The 27,134-nt window shown below is 39.5% G+C and overlaps 1 protein-coding gene across 2 annotated transcripts in view; it reads right to left on the bottom strand.

Moving 5' to 3' along the window:
• Positions 1 to 27,134, bottom strand: part of STRN3 (striatin 3) — a 104,460-nt gene that overhangs the window by 42,561 nt on the left and 34,765 nt on the right. For both annotated transcript variants that reach the window (XM_062205323.1, XM_062205324.1), the window contains exons 2-5: positions 18,238 to 18,341; positions 17,788 to 17,861; positions 10,868 to 10,949; positions 7,767 to 7,940 (exon numbers count right to left, since the gene is read on the bottom strand). In XM_062205323.1, coding sequence (XP_062061307.1) covers positions 7,767 to 7,940; positions 10,868 to 10,949; positions 17,788 to 17,861; positions 18,238 to 18,341 — 434 coding nt within the window. The remainder of the gene's footprint in view (positions 1 to 7,766; positions 7,941 to 10,867; positions 10,950 to 17,787; positions 17,862 to 18,237; positions 18,342 to 27,134) is intronic.

Genomic DNA, 27,134 nt, shown 5'->3' with positions numbered 1-27,134 from the left:
AGGCCAGCATTGCGGTGTAGCAGGTAAAGCCACCACCTGTGCTGCCGGCATCCCATATGGGCACCAGTTAGTGTCCCAGCTGCTCCACTTCTGATGCAGTTCCCTGTTAATGGCCTGGGAAAAGCAGTAGATGGCCCAAGTGTCTGGGTCACTGCCACCCAAAAGGAGACCCCAATAAAGCTCCTAGCTTTGGCTTGGTGGCCATCTAGGGAGTGAACCAGTGGATGGAAGATCTCTCTCTCCATCTCTTCCATCTCTCTCTGTAGCTGTGACTTTTAAAGAAATAAATACATCTTTGTTAAAAATTGCATTTAGGGGCTGACAGTGTGGCAGAGCAGGTAAAAACCTCTACCTGCAATGTCGGCATCCCACACGAGTGCAAGTTCGTGCCCAGCTGCTCCACTTCCCTGCTAATGGCCTGGGAAGAGCATTGAAAAATGGCCCAAATGCTTGGGTATCTGCTACCCACATGGGAGACCCAGATGAAGCTTGTGGCTGCTAGCTTTGGCCTGGCCCAGGGCTGGCTGTTGCAGGCACTTGAAGAATGAAGCAGTGGATGGAAGATCTCCTTCTGTCTCTCTCTGTAACTCTTTCAAAATAATAAATAAACCTTTTTTTAAAAATTGCATTTAATAGCAGTAATACACATGCATAGCTTTAGAAGTCAAATAATAAAGCACAAGCCATACAAGAACAGATTTCACAAAAATTATGAAGGAAGACACTGTTAAGAGAATGTAAAGATTGGAGAAAGCATTGAGCCAAGTGGTTAAGATGCTGCTCAGGACATTTGTATCCTCTGGGAAAACCTGGGTTTCAGTCCTGACTCTGTCTTTGATTTCCTGCTAATAAGCACCCTGGAAGGCAGCAGGTGATGGCGCAACTACTTGTGTTCCCGCCACCATATGGGAGACCCAGAATGCATTCCAGGATCCTGGCTATGACCTGGACCAGCCCTAGTTGTTGAAGGCATTTAGGGAGTCAGGGATTTTTCCTGTCTCTGTATCTCTCAAACAAATTTTATTTTTAAGATTTATTTACTTGTGGGCCGGTGCTTTGGCACAGCAGGTTAAAAGCCCTGGCCTGAAGTGCTGGCATCCCACATGGGCACCAGTTCTAGTCCCAGCTGCTCCTTTTCCAATCCGGCTCTCTGCTATGGCCTGGGAAAGCAGCAGAAGATGGCCCAAGTGCTTGGGCCCCTGCACCCATGTGGGAGACCTGGAGGAAGCTCCTGGCTCCTGGCTTCAGACCGGCACAGCTCCAGCAGTTGCAGCCATTTGGGGAATGAACCAGCGGATGAAAGACCTCTCTCTGTCTCTACCTCTCTCTGTAACTCTGTCTTTAAAAGAAATTAAAAAACTTTTTAAAAAGATTTATTTACTTGAATGACCAATAAAAAGAGACAGAAAGAAAGAGACCTTCCATCTACTGGTTCATTCTCAAATGGCTGAAATGGCCGGAGCTGGGCCAGCCCAAAGCCTAGAATTCTATCCAGGTCATCCAAGAGTGTGGCAGGAGCCCAAATACTTGGGCCATCTTGCACTGCTTTCCCAGGCACATTAAGTTTAGTGTCCATAATCATGGCATCTCTACAAATATTTTCTCATTAATTTTATAGAGTACTTTGGGAAAATCCTTCAACCTGGAAATATCCTTGGAAATATATTCTGGAAATTTTTCCTGTATTATTATTTCTAAAATATTTTAATATTGTTTTATCTTTCTTTTGAAATTCTTATACAGATGTTAATCCTCCTGGATTGCTACCTGAATTTTCTATCTTTTCAGTCTTATTTTTACTTTTCAGGGAGAGTCTATTTAATGTCATCTCAGATTTTACAGAAATTATTTCTATCACATACTTTATTTTTAAAAAACATTTCATTTATTTACTTGAAAGGCAGAACTAGAGAAAGAGGGATAGACAGAAAAAATCTTCCATCTGCTGGTTCTCTCCTCAAATGGCCCCAACGGCAGGGACTGGGCCAGACTGAAGCCAGGAACCTGGAGCTCCATGTCAGTCTCCCAGGTCAGTGCAGGGGCCCAAGTACTTGGATCATCTTCTGCTGTTTCCCAAGGCACCTTAGCACAGAGCTGGACTGGAAGTGCAACAGCCAGAACTGAAACCAGTGCCCACATAGGGTGCCAACACTGCAGGTGGCAGCTTAACCCGCTATGCCATGATGCCAGCCCCTTCTATCATTTATTTTTAAAGTTTTATTTATTTTCAGGGCCAGTGCCGTGGCACAGTGGGTTAACACCCTGGCCTGAAGAGCCAGCATCCCACATGGGCACCAGTTCTAGTCCCGGCTGCTCCTCTTCCAATCCAGCTCTTGGGCCCCTGAACCCGTGTGGGAGACCCGGAAGAAGCTCCTGGCTTTGGATCAGCGTAGCTCCGGCCGTTGTGGCCATCTGGGGAGTAAACCATCAGACGGAAGACCTCTCTCTCTCTGCCTCTCTTCTCTGTGTAACTCTTTCAAATAAAATAAATAAATCTTTTTAAAAAATTTATTTATTTTCACTTTTATTTGTGAGGCAAAGAGACAAAAAGATTTTCCATTACTGGTTCACTTCCCATATGCCTTACCACAGCCAGAGCTGAGTCAGGCTGAAGCCAGGAGCCCAGAGTTCCATCCAGGTCTTATGTGTGGGTGGTAAGGACTCAAGTACTTGTACGATCATCTGCTGTCTGCCAGGATGTACAGTTAGCAGGGAGCCAGAATTGTAAGCAGAGTTGAAACTCAAATCAAGTTCTTCAATATGGGATGCAAACACTCCAAGCAATGTCGTAATTGCTGCATCAAAGGCCTACCCCGTACTTTTCTATTTCTATGAGCTTTTTAAAACAAGCTGTGTTTACTGGGGCCGGCGCTGTGGCACAGCAGGTTAAAGCCCTGACCTGAAGCGCCGGCATCCCATATGGGCACTGGTTTGAGTCCAGCTGCTCTTCTTCCAATCCAGCTCTCTGCTATGGCCTGGGAAAGCAGTGGAAGATGGCCAAAGTCTTTTGGCCCCTGCACCCACATGGGAGACCCAGAAGAAGCTCCTGGCTCCCGGCTTTGGATTGGCCCAGCTCCAGCCATTGCAGCCATCTGGGGTGTGAACCAGCGGATGGAAGACCTCTCTGTCTCTACTTCTCTCTGTAACTCTTTCAAATAAATAAAATAAATCTTTAAAAAATTCATCAAAAAGTAAATAAGTAAGTTTTAAATACTTATATGAAAGAATGACAGAAACAGGGAGAGTCTGAGAGGGAGAGAGAAACAGAAAGATCTGCTATCTCTTGTTCATTCCCCAAGTGCCTGGAACAGCTAGGGCTGGGCTAGGATGAAGGCAGGAGCCAGGAACTCCATCTGGTTATCCCATGTGGATGGAAGGAACCCAAGTACTTGGGCCATAGTTTGCTGCCTCCCAGGCGCATTTGGAGGAATCTGGATTAGAAGCAGAGGCAGGACTCCAACCAGTGCATTCCCAAGTGAAATGGAGGCACCCCAAGCAGAGGCTTAACCTGCTTTAACAGAATGCCTGCTTCTATCTTTTTTTTTTTTTCCCCTTTTAAGATTTATTTATTTATTTATTTGAGAGGCAGTTACAGAGGGAGAGAGACAGACAAAAGACAGACACAGAGAGATCTTCCATCCATTGGTCCATTCTCCAAACGATTTCAAGAGCCAGAGTTGAGCCAGGAGCCAGAGCTCCTACTGGGTCTCCCACGTGGATGACAGGGGCCTAAGCCATAGGGCTATTCTCTGATGCCCTCCCAGTCTCATTAACAGGAAAGCAGATGGAAAGCAGCACAGCTGAATCTCAAACAAGTGCTCCGATATGGGATACTGGCATTGCAGGCAGTGGCTTAACCAGCTACATCACAAAGACGACCCCCTTAAGCACTTTTTGAAAAAATTCAAGCAAAGAGAAAGTGAATAAACCCTAATCACTGGTTCATCTTCAAATGTTTTCAATAATGTAGTCAAAGCTAGGAATACAATTCAGGTCTCCCACATGGGTGGCAGTGAATTAGACTCCTGCTTCCCAAGGTCTACAATAGCAGAAAATGGAGTTAAGAGTTGGAGCTGGGAACTGAACCAAGTTATTCCAATGTGGGACATGGATGTCTTGACTGGTAGGCTAAATGTCAATCTTGTATCAATTCTTTCTGGATATCTGATTTGTGCGTACAAAACAGCATCCATTTTTTCTTTATTTTCTTTTTTCAGTCCTCTCAGGAGAACAATTATAGTTTGAAAGTCTTTTACTTCCTGCTTTGAGTTTCTTTTCTCATTTAGTTTCCCTGGTCTCTAACTTTCTCACTCAAGTTTTTCCTTAAGTGCTCACATTTAAGAACAAGGCACTAAATAGCTAAATGGATGTACCATGAACATAAGTGTTGTATATCCTTTTCTTCAAATTCATGTTAAAACTAATTCCCAAAGAGGACTAGGTCCTTTGTGAGGTGACCAAGTCATGAAGGCAGAATCCTCTTGAACAGGTTAGTGCCTTTCGTAAGAGGCCCAAAGGTGCTTGTTTGTCCCTTCTACCATGTGAAGACATACCAAGAAGCTGGCATTCTACAACCCAGAAAAAAGCCCATATCAGAATTGAGCCATGCTAACACCCTGAAATTAGACTTTCCAGAAGCCTCCAGAACTGTGAGAAATAAATGCCTGTTGTTTATGAGGTACCCAGTCTACGGTATGTTGTTACAGCAACAACAATAACAACAACAACAAAACCAAGAAAATAGATAAGTCTTAATAAGTAGCTGGCTTTACTTGCAGATAACAGGCAGAGGCCCAGTAATTTTATTAGGATATCTCAGTTGTCAATTTCATTAGGTCTTTCCTACCAATGTCATCAATTTCAATATCCTGCATGAATAAGATCTAAGACCACTGGCCAATATACAAGAAGCCAAATAACTGAAGCAAACAAGTGATCTCTACACTCAGGTGTAAACTTTCACATGACCTTGTTTTCACTACAATAACTCATTCTTCAGCTGTTTTATTTCTCAGGAAATCAGAAATCACTGTTTCAACTTTACAGAAACATACTACCATTTTCTAGAGTAGGAAACTGGTGCATAGGATACAAGAGGGAACTGAGATACTACTTTAATTCAATTTTTTATTCAAGTCCTATCTAATTATACTCAATACCTATAATTTCTTAGCTTTTGCAGCTTTACTAAGAATCTATGGACTAGAATTGCCTTGATCCTTTTCCTCACCCCCAAATACTTACATTTAAGCTTTCCTGGAGCCACTAAATTAGTTTTCCAAAACTGCTGAACTTGACCTATCTCATGAACAACATATTCTTTTTTTCTTTTTATATATTCATTTTTTGTTCTATGTTTAAAGAATCTTAAGCCCTTTGCTATCATTTTAGCAGAATTTCTGGAAGGCACACAAATAAAATGTGTCTTTAATCCACAATATTTAAGTGGAGGCCAACATCTATAACAATTTTTTCCTCTGCCAGCTGTTTACTAACATCAGGTAGGAGAACTGCACACCATATTAGAGTGCCTGGGTTTTAGTCCTGACTGCTTCAATTTCTGTCCTGTACTGAGCAACTGGGAGACAGCAGGCAACGGTTCAATATCTCTGCCACCCACGTGAGAGATCAGTTTTGGGCTCCTGGCTTTAGTCTGGCCCAGAACTAAATGTTACGGCAGTGTCTTTGCCTTTCAAATAAATAAAATAATACTTCATGAACTTAGAAATGGTAATTTTTATAAAAGTATATTTGGTAGATAATAATAACTATTGATGAAGACATGGAGAAATTGGAACCCTGTTAGCACTGCTGGTAGGAACAAGAAATAATACAGCCAGCTTGGTAAGGTATTTGGCAGTTTCTTTAACTTGTTTAATACTCCCAAACATGGACCAATCCACATGCTCATTAACTGAAAACGAAACACATAAAGGCTGATGCTGTGGCGTAGCGGGTAAAGCTGCCGCCTACAGTGCTGGCTTCCTACATGGCCGCCAGTGGGAGTCCTGGCTACTCCACTTTCAATCCAGCTCTCTGCTATGGCCTGGGAAAGCAGTGGAAGATGGCCCAAGTCCTTGGGCCCCTGCACCCATGTGGGAGACCCGGAAGAAGCTCCTGGCTCCTGTCTTCAGATCAGCCCAGCTTCGGCCACTGCGGCCATTTGGGGAATGAACCAGTGGATGGAAGATCCCTCTCTCTCTCTCTGCCTCTACCTCTCTGTAACTACCTTTCAAATAAATAAACAAATCTTAAAAGAAACATAAATAAAATGTACTACATCATCATCCATAAAGTGGACTATTATTTGGCAGTAAGAAGCAGTGAAGCAAACACTATAACATGGATAAACCTTGAAAATATGCGAACTGAAACAAACCACTCACAAATATGCCACTTAGATGAAATATCCAGAACACATAAATTTGAAGAGACAGAAAAGTAGATTAGTGATTGTCCAGGGCTTGAAGGCAAGGGTGTAGGGGAGAATGGGGTTTCTTTTTTTAGGGTTATTAAAATGTAGTAAACTCAGTGTGGTGATGGCTAAACAACTGTGAATATTCTGAAAACCACTAGATCATATTCTCTAAATGTGTGAACTTTATGATTTATATCTCAATAAAAATGATTTTCTTAGAAAAGCATCTGGTTGACTTCTCAGTCTAACATTCTACTGCCCAAAAATATAAAGTTGTTTCTTTCACAATGTTTTCTCTTTTAAATTTACTTCATTATTTGAAAGGCAGAGAGACAGAATCTTACATCTGCTGGTTCACTCCTCCAAATGGCCCCAACAGCCAGGTCCAGGCCAAGCTGAACCCAGAAGGCTAAGAACTCCCTACTTGTCTCCCACATGGGTGGCACAGGCTTAAGTATCTGGACCATCTTCTGTTGCATTTCCAGGCATATTAGCACGAAACTGGATTGAAAGCAGAGCAGCTGGGACCCAAACTGGCACTCTGACATGGGATGTGGGTGTCCTAAGCTGTATTTACCTGCTTTACCACATTAAGAGTGCCCCCCAACAGTGGTTTCTAAATAGCTGTTGCTCATTCTATCAATGGAGTAGTGTAATTTATTTAAAGTACTCCAGTAGAAATTTTAAAATTAGGATGTTCAAACAGCTCTGAATTACATAAAATCAGTCTTAAATTTCAATTTCTATTCTGTATCTATTTCAGAACTAAAGGCCTTTGCTTGATATCACAATTTAACATAGATAAAATTTTTTATTTATTTTTTTTTGACAGGCAGAGTGGACAGTGAGAGAGAGAGACAGAGAGAAAGGTCTTCCTTTGCCCTTGGTTCACCCTCCAATGGCCACCGCGGTAGGCGCGCTGCGGCCGGCGCACCGCACTGTTCCGATGGCAGGAGCCAGATGCTTCTCCTGGTCTCCCATGGGGTGCAGGGCCCAAGGACTTGGGCCATCCTCCACTGCACTCCCTGGCCACAGCAGAGAGCTGGCCTGGAAGAGGGGCAACCGGGACAGAATCCGGAGCCCCGATCGGGACTAGAACCTGGTGTGCCGGCGCCGCAAGGCGGAGGATTAGCCTGTTGAGCCACAGCGCCAGCCCAACATAGATAAAATTTTAAAGCACCTAAATACAAAATGTATTTGCTCATGGTGCCATTGAGGGTGGGGTGGCGTGAGTAAGTCTAAATCAGAACTACTTGATTTAAAAATTGTTAAATACAATAGTAAGAAGCTAAAGAGATTAATACTATCTATTATATATATTATGTTAACCTTCAGGTATAAATCATACCTTTTGACTTCTTGTCCTTTTTGTTTAGGAGATTCACCTCCATTCAGGATCTGTTCTAAATTCTTTGTTTCTACTGATCCATTTGGTTCTGAATTAGATAGTCCAAGTAATGACCTTACCCGCTGAGACCGTACATCTAATATTGTATCTGTGTATCCTACTTCCTGAAGATACCTATAAGAGAAAAATTTTAAATATTAAATTCCACATTCTGTTAACACGTGCCCAACTCAAAATTCTATAAAGGATTTTTAGGAAAACCCATAACCCTACGAAGTATACTCTCTTCCTTTGTCTCATTATCTTTCTCTTCTACCGACTAATTTCAGTTCTAACAAAATGATGTCAATAACAAACCAAAATTTAAGTAGGCATACAGCATGGCTAATGCCTTAAAAAGCTTTCCGGAATTGATGAGAGAAATAGAAGTGGCCAATGAGTGACAGCAAATGAGTAGAACTGAATGTTAGAACAGTAACAAAAGTTTAAATCTGTGGTTCTTACCCAGTGGCTGATGGACAGGCTAATTCTCCCTCAAGGATCTAATACCCCACCACATTCATCTAGTCCTCTGGTTTTCAAACTTTATCTATATCTAAATCAGGGTACTTATTCTGGGATCTAAGATTAAACTAGAAAGAAGAAAGGGGCCAGATAACAATATATTGATAATGAATTGTCAATGGCTCTGTGTGACAAAGTATATAAAGGATGCTAGAAAGGAGTCTTAGATAACACTAGTAAAACAAAGTAATTTTAGGTGCAAGCTAAAGAGTGAGAGACTGGTTAGGACACTAACAGAGCAAGAAGGGAAAACAGAATGAACATGAGAAAATAAACTAGACATAAAATCTTCATGAACAATAAATGAAAAGAAGACGTAAAAAATTTCTACCAATTTTCAAGTTTCTGGCTCAGAGAGCTGGGTGACTGTTCAAGAGTGAGAATCCAGTTTACAGGCCATCTATCAGATAGTCGTGTGGTGTCCACATTAAAAGTAAAGTGACAATATTTATAAGGCACATATACAGAAAAGGTCAAAAGCTCAGAAGAGACTGAACTGGGTAAAGAGATCAGAGTCATCAGTCTTGAAGCCATGGATGCAAATGAAGTCACACAGAGATCAAGCCTAAGAAGAACAAGCCCAGTGACACAGATATCTAAAAAGCTAGAATAAGAGAAGCCTAAAGGAAAATGAAAACATTTAATAAATTAGGAGGAAAAAAAATCTCAGCAAAGAGTGGAGTCATGGAAGAATAAAAGTCACAAAAAGGAACAGTGTCAAATGTTTCAAAGATGTAAAATATAAACAAAATAAGGTCTCCTGTTTGTGACAGCAGCTTCAGCAGACCATCAAAATGGCAAATGGACGAGACAGCTAAGAAATAAACAAGGACGACCAGGCAGATAAATTACCCTTAAGAAGTTTGACTAACAAGTCAGAGAAAGAAAGGTGAGAAGAGGTAGAATATGTAATGGAATTACAGAAGTATGAGAGAAATACTGTGCAATCCGCTTCTAATTCTTCTCAGAAACTCTTCTAAGCTAGGGGGAAATCCCTGCTATATGGAAAATAGTAGTTTTCAGTAGAAAAGAATAAGTGTGTCACAGAGAAGAGCACAGACTCAATAGGAATGTATCCTAGGTGTTTCCAGTCTCTGCAGGTCCCCCAGGCTGCCTCAGCTCCTGACTTCTTCATATCCCGTTTCTCACATTTCCTTTAATTCTATACCACTATCATTCTAATCAAAGATCTATTCTTCTGTTCAACTTCTAGTCACTTTTATATTATAAGAGTCTGGATTAACACCTTTTCAACAGAACCTAAGAAAAATGAGGCCACAAGTAAGAGGTTAAATATACTGACAGGTTTAAATATATTCACAGAAAGAAAAGCAAAAAGTTAAGGACATTGTCATCCGTCATACTTCACAGTTTCAGTGAGGTGGAGGCTGAGGTGCTGTAATGAGAACACAGGAGAATGGGTTTAGATGTGGTCAAAGTCAGAATATCCACTGAGGTAAATGGGAGCAAGAGATGACCAGGGTTATGGAAAATGGTTCTCTGCAATATCTGCATAGGAAATTGTAAAAAATTAATAGCATCCATATTTTTCTCCAAGAGTTAACTAGAAATAGAGGCAGACTTTAGACTGAGCCAAGACTGGGGTTCTGCAGTCAGTGATTAGTGTGATGGGACAGCACTGTGGCACAGCAGATGAAGCTGGTGCCTTAAAAAAGATTGGTGAGGACAAAAAAAGGGGTGAGGACCATGAGTTCAGAGTGGCACTAAGAAAATAGAACAAACAAAAGAAACCACACATAAAGTGGCTAAAGAGGAAAATTAGGTAGCTAAGGATCTAAAAGATCAGGGTAAAATCAGAGGGCAAATAAAATATGAATTGGAATGAGAGTGATGAAAAACATGATGACTGTTCACACCAAGGAATATTCCAGAGGTACACTAATTCTGTTGGTAAGATCAACACTTCATGGGGTTACTGAAGTGAAAGTAAAGATGTCCAAAGCTGGGAAGGTTGAATAATTATAAATCACAGAGAGTATCAGCAGGATCAAAGTACAAAGGTTTTCAAACTATATGTAAGAAAGGAACAGATAAAAGACAATAACCAACATTTGCCTTCAAAGTACCTCCAATACTGCAAAGAATTCAATCGAAAAGATTCCTCAAATATTCAACAAGAGGAAGATTTGGCAAGCCATTTCTAGAAAATTTCAGATAAATACAGATAAATTCCTCCTAAACCAGTCACATTCCCACAAGAAGAATCAACTTGTAAATTTTTCATGAAAAGGGACAGAAAAGTCTAGAAAAATAAACATATACTGTTTTTTTTCTGGTTTTCAAAACCATCCAGTCTGTTAGACAGTCTATCCTGCAAATAAGAAAACAAGATTTTTTTGAAACCCAGAGGAAAGAAGCTTTAAAATGAACCAAGGTTCCATATAGCAAAGAAGTAGCACTACAAAAAATACACATATTGTCCCACTACCATTAAATAACATTGTATTTGCTGACTTTATATACCCACTTGTCTACCTAAGTCCTTCAACAAAGTTGAAAATGAACCATTTACTTACTGTCTTAACAGCTGTCTGCCTTGCTTCCACGTTAACTGGCTATTCTGAGGTGCTGTGGGAGCTTCTGTGTCTTTGGTTTCTTCTAAAAAATGTTTTTAAAAAAAGTTCATTATTTCAACTCTTGAAAATACTGCCAAAGTTTCTTAGGAATAAATTCCCACATTAATAGAAACAATGTTGCTAAATGTTTCACAAAGGACAGAAAAAAACAATGAATTCATATTTAGTATTTACTGTGGGTCACTCATTTTTTAAAACATTTATTTATTTTATTTGAAAGTCAGTTAGAGAGAGAGGAAGAGAAAGAGACTAACAGATCTTCCATCTACTGGTTCACTCCTCAGATGGCCACTATGGCCAGAGCTGAGACAATCTGAAGCCAGGAGCTTCTTCTGGGTCTCCCACGAAGGTACAGCGGCCCAAACATTTGGGCCATCCTTGGCTGCTTTCCCAGGCCATTTACTTGGAAGCTCGATCAGAAGCAGAGCAGCTGGACTCCCTCTACCATGTCACAGCAATGGCCCCAGGTCACCGATTTTGTGTTTCTTCCAATAATGGTATCATGTATTTCCTGCCCCATTTAAAATTGGGAAAATCCAAATGTACTTTATATTTTCAGGGATTCAAAAGTCAATGACAATAAGAAAAAATGCTGTTAAAATTAAATTGTTTTTAACTATCACAACTCTACTGAATTAAATGCCTCTGAAATTAAAAAGCATCTATTCAAAATCAACACTAAGATATTAGGTAGATATAAAAACACTGAATAAATTAACTTTGAATCTGTATGAGTGGATTTTAAATTAACATCATTTTCAGAAATAAAAGTTAAACTTGAAAGTAGTTTTTACAAAAAATATAGGTCACATTTAATTGGCAGAAAACAAAGCATATGCACATACAAAATAAAAGTTTAATAAACAGTAATGATTTTAGGTGAGTGAATCTATCAGCAAGTATCCCAAGAGTGAAATTTAAAATGATTTCTTGGCACATTATAAGCACTATTTTTCATAATTTCCCATTATTAAGATGAAAACAAGGGACAGGCATATAACTTAAGTAGTTAAATACCCACATCCCACTAAGAGTGCTGGGTTCCACTCCCAGTTCCACAAGCTTCTTGCTGGTGCAGACCCTAGGAAGCAGCACTGATGACTCAAGCAGGTGGGTCCCTGCCATCCATGTGGAAACCTGGATAAAAATTTCTGCTTCTGGCTTTGGCCAGGGTCATTGCAGGCACTAGGGAGTGAACTGGAGGTAGGAGCTCTCCCTTTCTCTCTGCCTCTCAACTAAAAATAAATACACTAAAATAAACACAGTGAAAAATTATAGAGGAGCTTGGTAGATTAACCCCTACACTGCATGCTGAAAACTCACAGAATGACTCACAGTTATTAGATTTCTAGACTCCTCAGAGTTGCCTGGTAATAACTGGTAGTAATTCAAATATCCTCTGCAAGCATCGTTTCTTTGATTCTAATAACTCCATTATTGATATTTTCTTATTCTTTCCCTAAACATAAGCAATTCTGACTTCTAGAAATAATTATTTCACTCTAACTAGTTTTTACTTTTTTTTTTTTTAATAAGATGTATTTATTTGACAGTCAGAGTTAGAGAGAGGGAAAGACAGAGAGCAAGCAAGCTTCCATCTACTGGTTCACTCCCCAAATGGCCACAACAGCCAGGGCTGGTCCGAAGCCAGGAGTAAGAGGCTTCTTCTGGGTCACCCATGTGGATGCAGGGGCCCTTGGGCCTTCCTCCACTGCTTTTCCCAAGCATAACAGCAGGGAGCTAGATTGGAAATGGAGCAGCTGGGACTCAAACCAGCATCCATATGGGATGCCAGCATCACAGGTGGTGGCTTTACCTGCTATGCGTATCTCTGGCCCATCATTTTTCAATTCATAATTACTTATAACATTTTATGTTTAATTACAAATAACACATAACGAGGAGGGAAACACATTTTATAAAAATAAAATTGTGGGGGCCAACATAGTAGTGTAGCAGGGTAAGCCACTACCTGTGATGTCAGCATCGCTTTTGAGTGTTGGATCACATCCTGGCTGCTCTGGTTCCAATCCAGCTCCCAGCTAACGCCTTGGAGAAAGCAGTGGACAACGGTCTTAAATTTTTGGACCCCTGCCCCTTCACAGAGGAAGCTCCTTGCTTCAGCCCTGGCTGTTGTAACCATTTTAGGAGTGAACCAGCAGATGGAAGATCTCTTTCTCCATCTCTCCCTATCTCTAACTCCGTCCTTCAAATAAATAAATAAATCTATCCTTAAAAAAAATATAATTGCTTGAAATCCTATCACCAAGAGTCAACAAATGTTAGTACTTGAGAGTTTATCATTCCATATTTTCTACCTGAAAAAAAAAAAATACAAATAAATGACTAGCACAACCCTCCCCTTTAAGAAAGTAAGCTTGGGGCTGGTGCTATGGCATAGCAAGTTAAGCCACCGTGGGTTAAGTGGCCTTCTGAAAATGGGTACTGGTTCCAGTCTCAGCTGCTCCACTTTGGATCCAGCTCCCTGCTAATACACATGAGAAAGCAGCAGAAGATGGCCCAAACACTTGGGCCTCTTCACCCACATGGGAGACTCAGACAGAGTCCCAGGCTTCTGGCTTTGGCCTGGTCCTAATGCAGCCATTTGGGGAGTGAACTAGCAGATGAAGATCTTTTTCTGTCTCTCCTTCTCTCTATGTAACTCTGCTTTTCATCAAATAAAATAAATCTTTACAAGTAAGTAAAAAAAAATTTTTCTAAGTGGGTTATGTGTCTATCACACTAAAAGTTATTTTTGACAATGTCATCTTAAATATTCTCTCTATGGCAATATACATTATGTAGAAATGATTATATAATATTGTATAGAAAGTATGTAATTATTTAACCTAACTCTAATGATGAAATTAGCTTCCTTTTAAAAAGCTATTACAGAGGCCGGCACTGTGGTGTAGTGAGTAAAGCTACCACCTGCAGCACCAGCATCCCATGTGGGCACCAGTTCCAGACCCAGTTGCTCCACTTCCAATCCAGCTCTCTGCTATGGCCTGGGAAAGCAGTAGAAGATGGTCCAAGTCCTTGGGCCCCTGCACCCACAGGGGAGACCTAGAAGAAGATCCTGGCTCCTGTCTTTGGATCGGCACAGCTCTGGCCGTTGCAGCCATCTGGGGAGTGACCCAGCAGATGGAAGATTTCTCTCTCTCTCTCTCTCTCTCTCTGCGTTAACTCTGACTTTAAAATAAATAACTAAATCTTTAAAAAAAAAAAAAGAATATTCTTGAAGTACATTTTAAGTACACAGCTTAATTAATTTTTGAAAACATTCATTCAACCAATACCTAGATGAAGATATAAAACACTATTCAAAAAGCTTTTGTGCTCTATTCCAGTCAATAGCCACTCCAAAATGAGTATCAACACTTTCCCTGATTTCTAAATTAGATAAACTTTTGCAATTGATATAATTTCTAGCAATTTTCAATTTTATGTGATTCATCCAAGTTGTCAGGTTTAGTAGCAATTTGGCCATTTTCACTATTAAATAGCATTCTGTTATGCTACTCTATCACAATATATTTAATCATTTTAATATTGAAGGATGTTCCAGTTGTTTCTTGATTTTTCACTATTAACAATGAGTCTACAAACTTTTTTTTTTTTTTTTTTTTGACAGGCAGAGTGGACAGTGAGAGAGAGACACAGAGAAAGGTCTTCCTTTTTGCCGTTGGTTCACCCTCCAACGGCTGCTGCAGCCGGTGCACCGCGCTGATCCGAAGCCAGGAGCCAGGTGCTTCCTCCTGGTCTCCCATGCAGATGCAGGGCCCAAGCACTTGGGCCATCCTCCACTGCCCTCCCGGGCCATAGCAGAGAGCTGGACTGGAAAAGGAGCAACCGGGATGGAATCCGGTGCCCCAACCGGGACTAGAACCTGGAGTGCTGGCGCCTCAGGCGGAGGATTAGCCTATAGAGCCGCAATGCCAGCCTACAAACATTCTTAACATCAAGTGTCACTGTGAACATATGTCCACATTTTGGGGCATGGAATTACAGAGTTACAGGATATGGATGCTACATCTCCCTAAGTAATCCTACCAAGCTACTTTCAGAGCAGTTTTATCAATTTCCAATCCTAACATCAGCTCTAGTTGTTCCATACCCTTAGCAACACTTGCTATTGTTAAGAGTCTACTTGTGGGGCTGGCACTGTGGCACAGTAGCGCAGTGGGTTAAAGCCCTGGCCTGAAGCGCCGGCATCCCATATGGGCGCCAGTTCTAGTCCCGGCTGCTCCTCTTCCAATCCAGCTCTCTGCTATGGCCTGGGAAAGCAGTAGAAGATGGCCCAAATCCTTGGGCCCCTGTACCCACATAGGAGACCCAGAAGAAGCTCCTGGCTCCTGGCTTCAGATCGGCGCAGCTCCAGCCGTTGCAGCCATCTGGGGAGTAAACCAGTGGATGGAAGACTTCTCTGTCTCTACCTTTCTCTGTAATTCTTTCAAATAAATAAAATAAGTATTTTTTTAAAAAAAAAAGTCTACCTGTATTCCATGATGGATTTGTATTCTATTTCCTCCACAACTAATAAAATTGAACATCATTTCATGCTTACTGACCATTTAGATATTCCTTTGCCCATTTTTCTGTTGGATTGTCTTTTCTAAATGTATAGGTAAGGGGGCTCTAAATTGAATTAAAAGATAAATTTACTTGAGTGCAAAAAATTTTTGAAATGCATGCCAAGTTTTTTAATAATATGCAATTTCCAAGGACTCAGTGAAGGTCCCTCATATGAATGGATTTCAAAAGATTTTCTGCACCAAAATCAACTTATCCCTTCATTCTATTTTCGATAAACTTTCTGAAGTAGCCTGGTATAAATGTGTGTTACTAAGAGAAGGGTATAAACATTTATTTATCTAGTATTCTTTCAAATCAGTATTTTGTTCATTTTCTTTTTTACATTGAGTTATTGAGGGCAAATAAATGCAATACTGTTTCACTTAATATTTATTTCCATACATAGTTTGATGTAAAATAAGTTTATCAAATTTTGTTTGCATGGCACATTTTTGGCCATCTTTGTTTTGTTTTCCATTAAATATCTTGAATATCTTTTCAATAGCAGTAAAACTATTTAATTTTATTGTTATTTTGTCTTCTGGAATATCTGAGGATTTACTCCTCTGTGCAAGGAAGTTTTAATACCTAGCTTTATAACAATAAAAAATAAACTTGTCTGACTTCAGTTGTAGGCAGGAGAGACTTATTTGTAAATGATGTTGCTTTATACAAATTTGCAGTGAGACCAGACATCCAATGCCTTCTTTGGTTTAGTCTCCATTCCAGGAATAATGATCAAGCACAGGGATTACAGCCCATTAGTTCTGGAAAACAAATATTTTCTGAATATTCTAGCCATGCTAGAAAGATAATGACCCTAAGAAAATCTCTAAATTCATCAGGTTTTTCTGGTGAAGCCAGTGTATTCCTTTTAACAGTAGTGGGACTACTGAAGTAAATGTGACTCAAAATATGTACACCTTCCGTCTTTCCATCACTTATTCTTGCTTTCCCAAGGAGGAGATCATAATATTGTTTCCTAGCAACAGAACAAGCCTTCATAATCACTGAAAAGGATCAAAGAAAATTCACTCCTACTTGGGCTCTTGATTTCACATATATGACAACTAAAAGAAAATGAATGATTCTACTGTTAAAAAATTGAAGGTGAGAAAGACCAAAAACTAAATCAAATGCATGGTATGGGTTTCTCTGAAGTCCCTAACTACTTAAAACTGAACTAAAAACCAATCAAATTTTTAAAAATTCATATGTAAGTTTTTATTTTCCCTACCATACATACTTTGCTAGGATAGAAACACTAGAGAAGAAAAATGATACAAAGAACACATTTTTTCTTGCCCCCAGTAGCCAAAAGCATAGGCCTCAATTTAGATGCATTATCAAAAATGTATGTACAAATGATTCTAGAAACTACTGAGAAATAAGAAATTGCTAAATCTTATTAATATAAATAGAAATATTCCTTATTTAGACTCCTCAAATGGTAATCACATGAAGTCCTCAAATTAACATTAAGCTATTCCAAAGATCTTTCCTAGATCCAGTTCTCTCTTCACTGCATAATTATTCATTAGAAACCATTCTCACACTGTTTAGTAAACAGCAAAGCCAACTGCAGATAATATTTCCCTTTTTTCTTTTTTTTATTTGGTTGCCTCTATGGTTTCCAAATGCAGTCAAGTTTTCAGGATCTTTAAAGACTAAAATGAATTAATTAGAATGTATCCAATTAAAAACAACTTTTTAATAATATAAAATTAAGCTCCTGGCAGGTGTTTGGAATAGTAGTTAAGCCTCTAGCAGGGATACTGCATCCCAAACTGGAGTGCTTGGATTCACTCTCCATTCCAGCAGCTGACAGCTAAGTATTTGGGTCCTGCCACCCAAACAGAAGAGTCAGATTGAGTTCTTCATTCCTAGTTATGGTCTGGTAGACCACTGGCTATTGCAGGCATCTGGAGCCAGTGGATGAGAAATCTCTTTCTCTCTTACTCTGTCAAATAAAAAACTAAAACAAAAAACTTATACTGGATTGGACAGGAATTGCTTACAGGTAGAAAATCAGTTACTTTAATAACTTTCAACTCTAAAACATAAAAAGCATCCACAATTTTACATAGGTTTCACAGCAGGGAAAATAGAAAAGTAACTTCAGGATTGAGATGTACCTAAAATTCAGTATCTCCTCCAAATCTAATTAGTTTACATAGTTACTCAACTGTCTGATCATTGCTATCAATGTGAAATGGAGGTGAAAAGAACACGTAATACAGAAAAATAAGCTTTTTAAAAAAAAGTAGCAGCAGAATCAAGTTTACCTGATTCAAAGGTTGGCATTTTCAAATCGCCTTGGTTCAGTTCTGTGCCATATTTCAATTTGTGATATTTTGCCCTGAAAATTTAATAATAAATTGGCAAAATAATAATTTTTCAATTTCTACAGTTAAGTGACTGTAATATATTACTCCAATAACATAACATGAATGTCTATTCCTTAAGCTTTGTTTGCAAATACTGACAAATGTACTGCTATACAAGAAATTAAAGATAAATTACATAAGTAACAAACACATCCAAGTGAAGAAAAGATAAATTTTTCCTTTTAAAACAAGTTCCAAAATTAGATTCTATGACAAAATATTATTTCAGTGTAACTATTTTAATATTTTTCTATTCCCATATGAATCAAATACATTTCATGGTGGTATAAATGAGAACAATATCATTTTCCACTATTGTATTTAAATAAGAAAACGAAACACAAGTACCTTTCCTGTTTTAACGCATATTCTAACATCTTTATTCTTCTTACTAAATCCTTCTTCAAGTTCTCTTGACCTTTTCTTTCTCCTTGTAAAAATGCTATCCGGGCCTAAAAATAAAAAGGATACATTTATTTTCATTTTTCCTGAACCATATATAGGAAATAGATGAAAAGGAAAATAGTAACTGCAAACTTCTATACTTTTATTTATGACAGTCATATTTAAAACTCACTGACGTGTACCAACCAACTTTATCTGTTAGATAACAATCACTTAAAAAACAAAAATAACTATGAATTAGCTATTTGCATATTATCCTTGGAGTACCTATATTAATATTTAACTTTTATATAACCTTCCAAAGAAATTTTATATATAAAAATTACAACTTTCTGTAACGTAAGTCACAATGAATTGAAAAGTTATACTAAATTCACAAGGAAAGATGTGTATTTCAGAAAATCAAACACTGGCTGCTTCAAAAAACAGTAGTATTCCCCAAAAAGTATTTCTTTACAGAAATACTTGAAAGTTTATAAACTAACACATTCTATCACCCAATTCCAAATTCTGTTTCACTTCTCGAAATAATATGTAATATTGCAAACAGTTTAAGTTACGATACTATACATTTCATGACCTCATTACTTTTTGTTGTCATATTTTCGTGAAAGATTTATTTTTCTTTCTAACTGTCCTGCTATTTCTTATTTTTTTAAAATTTTATTTTATTTATTTGAAAGGCGGAGTTAGAGGTAGAGACAGAGAAAGATGGGTCTTCCATCTGCTGGTTCATTCCCAAATGGCCGCAACGATGAGAGGTGGGCCAGGCCAAAGCAAGGAGCCAGAAGATTCTTCCAGGTCTCCCACAGGCGTACAGGCACCCAACAACTTGGGACATCCTCCACTGCCTTCCCAGGTGCAGCAGCAGGGAGTTGGATCGGAAGTGGAACAGCCAGGACATGGAATGCCAGCACTTAAACTCTGCATTACAGCGCTTGGCCCCTACTTATTTCTTAAGAAAGGCAATGCTTAGCCTTTTTCTGACCCTTCCCATTCCTTTACCAACTCCATACTAAAGAATGACACTTGAGGCCAGCACTGTAGCATAGTGGGTAAAGCCACCATCTGTGGCTCCAGCGTCCCATATGGGCACTGTTGGAGTCCAGGTTGATCCATTTCCAATCCAGCTTCCTGTTAATGGGCCTGGAAAAGTAGTGGAAGATGGCCCAAATACTTTGGCCCCTGTACCTATGTGGAACACCTAGAAGCTCCTGGCTCCTGGCTTTAGATGGGCCCTGCTCTAGCCACTGCAGCCATTTGCGGAGTGAACCAGCAGATGGAAGATCTCGATCTCCCTCTCTCTCTCTCTGTCTCCCACAGATCTCTATCCTTCAAATAAATAAATAAATCTTAAAAAAAAAAATAACACTTAAAAGATAATGGCTTATTGATCTGGGGACATTTACAATTCTGTATAAATTCACAATGGAACTATCTCTCACCATAGTAAAATGCTCTTGCTAAGATGTCCCAAAAATGTATGTATTCAGTAGATTATCATTAATAGTTATTATTTCATTTTTTAAATTTCAAATAACATGGGACCAAAGCTAATGACTGTAGCTGAATATTTAACATATTAACTTAGAATGTGTTGATTTTCAACAGAAATATTCTGGTCAAGGCATCTAACAGAAATATATTAACTAAAGTTAATATTCAGAAATATACTAGATAAGGCATATAAAAGAAATATACTAACTAAAGTAAACCAATTAATAAAAACACCTAAGTAACAAATGCCCACTTTCATCAAAAATTATTATCCTAAAAATATTTCATATGGAATAATCCACAACTCCAAAACAACCACGAAGTTATAAACAGCTATATAACACTTAAAACTCTTAAGTTTCCAAATAAAAACAAAAGTCTAGCGGCAGCATTGTGACGGGATAAAGCTGCATCCTGTGATACTAAGATTCCTGGCATTCTATACAGGCACTGATTAGTGTCCAGGCATGCTGTGCTTCAATCCAGATCCCTGCTAATGGCCTGGGAAAAGCAGCGGAAGAGGGGCCAAGTGCTTTGGTCCCTGTCATGCATGTGAGAGACCAAGATGAAGCTCCTGGCTTCCATATGGCCCAACCTCAGGTGTGGCAGCTATTTGGGAAGTAAACCAATGGAAGATCTCTGTCTCTCCCTCTCTAACTCTTGCCTTTCAAATCAATAAATAAATCCTTAAATGGTTTAGCCAAAAATACCTGGGGAGAGGTAAACAGGTAACAGAGAAGACACTAGTGCTAGACTTGACCTTTGACCTAGTATCACTAAGCATTAGGAGAATACTCTGAAAAGGTAAATGTTATAGCTGGTAGTTATAATAGGGACCAATTAAACAACAGATTTAGCATCTGGCAAAGGATCATTGACAACAGACTTCCAGCTATTGTTGTAAGTTATAATGCACCATTAATAGCATCATCTCTTCAAATAAAAATTTTTTAAAGTAAATTTACGAGACTGGCGCTATGGCACAGCAGGCTAAGACTGTGCCTGAGGCGCTGGCATCTCATAAGGGTCCCGGTTCATGTTCTAGCTGCTCCTCATCTGATCCAGCTCTCTGTTTATGGCCTGGGAAAGCAGAGGAAGATGGCCCAAGTGCATGGGCCCCTGTACCCGTATGGGAGATCCAGAGGAAGCTCCTGGCTCCTGATCAGTTCAGCTCTGGCAATTTGGGGAATGAACCAGTGGATGGAAGACTTTTCTCCCTCTCTCTGTAACTCTACCTCTCAGATGAACAAATATTTTTTTAAAAAAGTAAATTTAGAAAAACATATTTACAATGCATCAAAAAATCACTTAGTAGTAAAAAAGACATGCAAGATCTCCACAAAGAAAATTCAAAAATTTAACAAAAGCATTGAAGGACAACTTAACAGACTAGCAAACTCATACACTATAAAAACATCAATTTTTACCCAAATTGACCAAAAGGTTTAATAACTGCAATCAAGTTCCATATGTGTTAAGAATACGTCAAACTTGGGGCCTTCACTGTGGCATAGCAGGTAAAACCATTGCCTGCAACGCCCAACACATGTGGGCACCGGTATTTCTCGGCTGATCCACTTCCAACCTAGCTCCCTGCTAATGGTCTAGGAAAAGCAGAGAATGATGGCCCAGATGCTTGAGCCCCTGACACCATGTGGGAGACCCGAATGAAGCTCCTGGATCTGCTAGCCATTACGGCCATCTGGGGAGTGAACCAGTGAATGGAAGAGCTCTCTGACTCTCCCTAACTCTGATTTCAAATAAAATAAATAACTCTTTAAAAAAAGAGAGAGAGACTAAAATAAAAATTAAAATCACTGAAAACAACCATGACAATAATAAAGAATGAGGTGGTAGAACTTGCTCTACCTGACATTAAGATGGATTCTAAAGCCACAGAAAGGAGGATGCCTATGGATGCAGGGATAAAAAAATGAACCACAGGTGAAAGTTTGGTGCAGTAATTAAGACGCTGTCACTTAGGATGCCTGCATGCCCTATCAGATTGCTTGTTTGATTCCTGGCTTCTCCACTTTCCTGTTGGTATGCATCCTGGGAAGCAGCAGGTGACTGGGTCCCTATCACCTATGGGAGATCCAATTGGAGTTCCAGGCTCCTAGCTTCAGCCTGACCCAGCCCCAGCTGTTGCAGGCACTGGGGGAATGAACCACAAACACAAACACACCAACCAGAACAAAACAACAAAAACTTCTGTACAAGATAAAGCAGGGACTAGGTCCTATCTCAGACTTGTTCTTGGACAATCTAAGACTAAAAAGTGTATTTTACATTTTTAAAGTGTTATAAAACAAAGAAGAATGGGCAACATAGACCCTATGTGGCCCTCACAACCTAATATATTTACTGTAAAAGCTTGCCAATCTCCTAAACATTTATCAAACAAAATAGGCAATAAATCAAACTACAAGAGACAAAGAACACTACATATTTTCAACTATACCATGATTACAACTATACACACCTAATAAAAGATGGAAAAAATGAAGAAAAAACAGTGAAGGGAGAAACAGACAATAGTATAAGGAGAATTCAATAACTCACTTTGAATAATGAAGAGGACAACCAGATAGAAGCAAGGAAACAGAGGACTGAACACAAGAATAAATAATCCATATTACTGATTGCAATTAATAATCAATAGAGAAATCAACTAGCTCTAATAAACATATGTAGAACACTTTACCAAACAACAAAATACAGATTCTTCCCAGGTAAATGTGGACATTCTTCTGCATAGACCACATTATGTTAAGCTACTACTGACAACTGATGTCAATAGCTTTCAAAAGATAGATATCAAAGTATCTTTTCTGACCATAACAAGATGAAATCAGAAATCAGTAACAGAGGACAGCGCTGCAGTGTAGTGAGTGAAGCTGCCATCCACGATGCCAGCACCGGATATGGGTGCCACTTCATGTCCTATCTGCTCCACTTCTAATCTGGCTTCCCTGGTAGCTAATGGCTTAGGAAAGCAGACGAAGATGGCCCAAGTCCTTGAACTCCTACTACCCACATGGGAGACCCAGATGAAGAAAGAGCTCTTGCTCTTGCTCTAGCGCTCCCTCTCTCTCTCTCTCTCTCTCTAGTTCTGCCTTTCAAACAAATTCTTTTTTAAAAAATCACTAATAAGTTGTGGAAATTAAACAACATACACAAGAAGGAAACAAACAAATCGAACTAAAAAGAAAAAAAACAACTTAGTTTGTGCACCAAAAGCAGTGTTAAAGAGGAAATTTGTAATTATACATGATTATATTAAAACCAAGAGGGGATGCATTTGTCTTATGGTTAAGACACTGGTTAGGCCGGCACTGTGGCTCACTTGGCTAATCCTCTGCCTGCAGCGCCAGCACCCCGGGGCGCCGGGTACTAGTCCCGGTTGCTCCTCTTCCAGTCCAGCTCTCTGCTGTGGCCCGGGAGGGCAGTGGAGGATGGCCCAGGTGCTTGGGTCCCTGCACCCACACGGGAGACCAGGAAGAAGCACCCAGGTCCTGGCTTCGGATCGGCACAGTGCCCGCCATAGCGGCCATTAGGCGAGTGAACCAACGGAAGGAAGACCTTTCTCTCTCTCTCTCTCACTGTCTTTAACTCTACCTGTAACACAAAAACAGAAAAAAAAAAAAAAAAAAAAAAAAAAAAGACACTGGTTAAGAAACCCGTGTCCCCTATCAGATTATGTGGATTTGATACCAGCTCTGGCTCCTGTCTTTAGCTTCCTACTGACACAGATCCTTGGAAGGAGCAATGATACCTCCTGTAACTGAGTTCCTGCCACCCTGTGGGAGACGTGGATTTTTATTTCCTGGCTTCAGTCCTAGTCACTGCAGTAATCTGGATGGGAGCTTACTCTTTGTCTTCCTTCCCTGTCTCTCTCAAAAAAAAAAAAAAAAAAAAAAAGCAGACACTTGTCTTGTTTGTGTGATCCCTATGATTCTTTAACCTATCAGAGCTGTCGATTGTGAACTGAAATTGATCACTTGGACTAGTGAGATGGCATTGGTACATGCCACCTTGATGGGATTGTATTGTAATCCCCTGTCACATTTCTAACTCCATCATTTGGGGCAAGTCTGATTGTGCATGACCCAAATTGTACATTTCCTCCCTCTCTTTTTCCACTCTTAAATTTAACAGGGATCACTTTTCAGTTAAAATTTAAACACCTAAGAATAATTGTGTGTTAATTACAGAGTTCAACCACTAGTACTAGAATCATAGGGATCACACAAACAAGACAAGTGTCTGCTAACACTAACTGATAGAATCAAAAAGGGAGAGAAAGATCCAACATGGGAAGTGGGATACACAGCAGACTCATAGAATGGCAGACGTCCTAAACAACACTCTGGCCTCAGAATCAGCCCTTAAGGCATTCGGATCTGGCTGAAGAGCCCATGAGAGTATTGTAGGCATGGAAAGCCAAGATAACATGGAAAAGAAAAAAAAAAAAAAAAAGAAGACCTAAATGAAAGATCTCTGTGAGTGAGATCCCAGTGGAAAGAACGGGGCCATCAAGGAAGGAGGTACCTTTCTCTGAAGGGAGGAGAGAACTTCCACTTCTACTATGACCCTATCGGAATAAGATCAAAGTCAGCAAACTCTAAAGGCTTCCATAGCCCTGGCAACTCATGACTAGAGCCTAGGGAGATTACTGACGCCATGAACAGGAGTGTCAAATTGTTAAGTCAGCAACAGGAGTCACCGTGTACTTGCGTCTCATGTGGGATCTGTCCTTAATGTGTTGTCCAATGTGAAGTGATGCTATAACTAGTACTGAAACAGTATTTTTACACTTTGTGTTTCTGCGTGGGTACAAACTGATGAGATCTTTACTAATTATATACTGAATCAATCTTCTGTATATAAAGATAATTGGAAATGAAAAAAAAAACCTGGTGTTAATTGGAAATGGCATAGAAAATTAATTTAAAAAAATATTATGTAGAATCTCTGTCTTTAATGTGCTGTACACTGTTATTTAATGCTATAACTAGTACTCCAACAGTATTTTTTTTTTCACTTTGTGTTGCTATATGGGGGCAAACTGTTGAAATCGTTACCTAATACATACTAAACTGATCTTCTGTATATAAAGAGAATTGAAAATGAATCATGATGTGATTGGAAGGGGAGAGGGAGTGGGAAAGGGGAGGGTTGTGGGTGGGAGGGAAGTTTTGGGAGGGGGGAAGCCATTGTAACCCATAAGCTGTACTTTGGAAATTTATATTCATTAAATAAAAGTTTAATAAAAAAAAAAACTTTAAGAAAAAAAACACAAATTACTAAAATATGAAATGAAAGTGGAGACATTACTATCTAAAAATAAAGATTGTAAGAGAACACTATGAACACTGGTACACCATTAAACAAGGACAACACAGATGAAATGGACAAATTTCTAGAAACACAAAGCCTACCAAGACTGAATCACCCAGAACTAGAAAATCTGAACAAACTTATACCTAGTAAGCAGATTAAAACAGTAATCAAAAACCTCTCAGGGCTGGCGCTGTGGCTCACTTGGTTAATCCTCCACCTGCGGCGCCGGCATCCTATATGGACACCAGATTCTGTCCTGGTTGCTCCTCTTCCAGTCCAGCTCTCTGCTGTGGCCCGGGAGGGCAGTGGAGGATGGCCCAAGTGCTTGGGCTCCTGCACCCGCATGGGAGACCAGGAGGAAGCCCCTGGCTCCTGGTTTGGAATTGTGCAGCACCGGCCATGGCGGCCAATTGGGGAGTGAACCAACGGAGGGAAGAACTTTCTCTCTCTGTCTATAACTCTGTCAAATTAAAAACAAACAAACAAACAAACAAACAAACACCTCTCAACAGAGATAAGTCCTGAATCTGATGGCTTCACTGGTGAATTCTACCAAACATTTAAAGAACTAACACAATTCTTTCTCAAATTTCTTCAAACACATGAAAAAAAGAGCATAATTCCTAACTCATTCTATAAGGCACTGTCCTGACAACCAAAGCCAATGATACAGTAAGAAAACTATAGACAATACCTCTTATTAACACCAACATAAGAACTCTCAACAAAAATACTAGCAAAAGTTGAATTCAGAAACATTTTAAGGGGCCGGTGCTGTGGCGCAAATTAAAGCCCTGGCTTGAAGTGTCAGCATCCAATATGGGTGCCATTTCTAGTCCCGCCTGTTCCTCTTCCAATCCAACTCTCTGCTATGGCCTGGGAAAGCAGTGGAAGATGGTCCAAGTCCTTGGGCCCCTGCACCCACATGGGAGACCCAGAAGAAGCTCCTGGCTCCTGGCTCCTGATCAGCGCAGCTCCGGCCGTTGCAGCCATCTGGGGAGTGAACCAGCGGATGAAAGACCTCTCTCTCTATCTCTGCCTTACTCTATAACTCTGACTTTCAAATAAACAAACCACTTCATCTCCACTGAAACAAAAAAGACATAGGACAAAATTCAATTCCATTTCTTTTAAAACAAGAAAAATACAACATGCAACAAACTAGGAATAGAAAGAAACCATCTCAACATTATAAAAGTGATATATTAACTACAACAAACATACTCAATGATGAAAGACTGACAGATTTTTCTATAAAATCAAGAACAGGGAAAGCACACCTACATTAATCACTTCTGCTCAACATAGTACTTAAGTCCTAGCCATCAGGCAAGGGAAAGAATTAAAGGCAATAAAATCAGAAATATAATTACCTGCTTGTAAATGATTTGCTATAAAAAAAATCCATAAAATCTAAAGATTTCACAATAATCTGTTAGAATAAACCAACGTAACAAAGTAATGATACAAAAGTCAACACAAAAAAATCAGTTGTGTTTCTATACACTAAAGTAAACACCCTGAAAACGAAATTAAGAAAATATTTCAGGGGCAAGTGTGGTGTAACAGGTTAAGCCAAAGCAAGTTGGGATTCCAGCTCCTCCACTTCTGATCCAGCTCCCTACTAATGCCTGGGAAAGCAATGGAAGATGGCCCAAGTCATTGGGCTCCTGCATTAATGTGGGAGACTGGGATGAAATGCTCCTGGCTTCAGCCTGGTACAGCCCCGGCTGTTGCAGCCATTTGGGTAGTGAACCAGTGGATGGAAGATAAATAAATAAAAATAAATCTTTAAAAAAAGAAAAACTATTTCTGTTCACAAAAGCATCAGAAAGCAATAAAATATTTAGAAATTAACCAAGGACATGAAAGACTTAAATAATGAAAACTATAAGATACTGCTGAAAGAAAGAAAACAAAAATAAACAGATCTCGTATCCAGGTAACATGAAACTCAATACTGTTAAAATGTCAATACTACCCAAAGTAATCTACAGAGT

The sequence above is a fragment of the Lepus europaeus genome, chromosome 11 (assembly GCF_033115175.1).
Source record: "Lepus europaeus isolate LE1 chromosome 11, mLepTim1.pri, whole genome shotgun sequence".
NCBI classification, from domain to species: Eukaryota; Metazoa; Chordata; class Mammalia; order Lagomorpha; family Leporidae; genus Lepus; species Lepus europaeus.
Note: the sequence above shows the minus strand (reverse complement) of the source record. Positions and strands in the feature narration are given on the sequence as shown.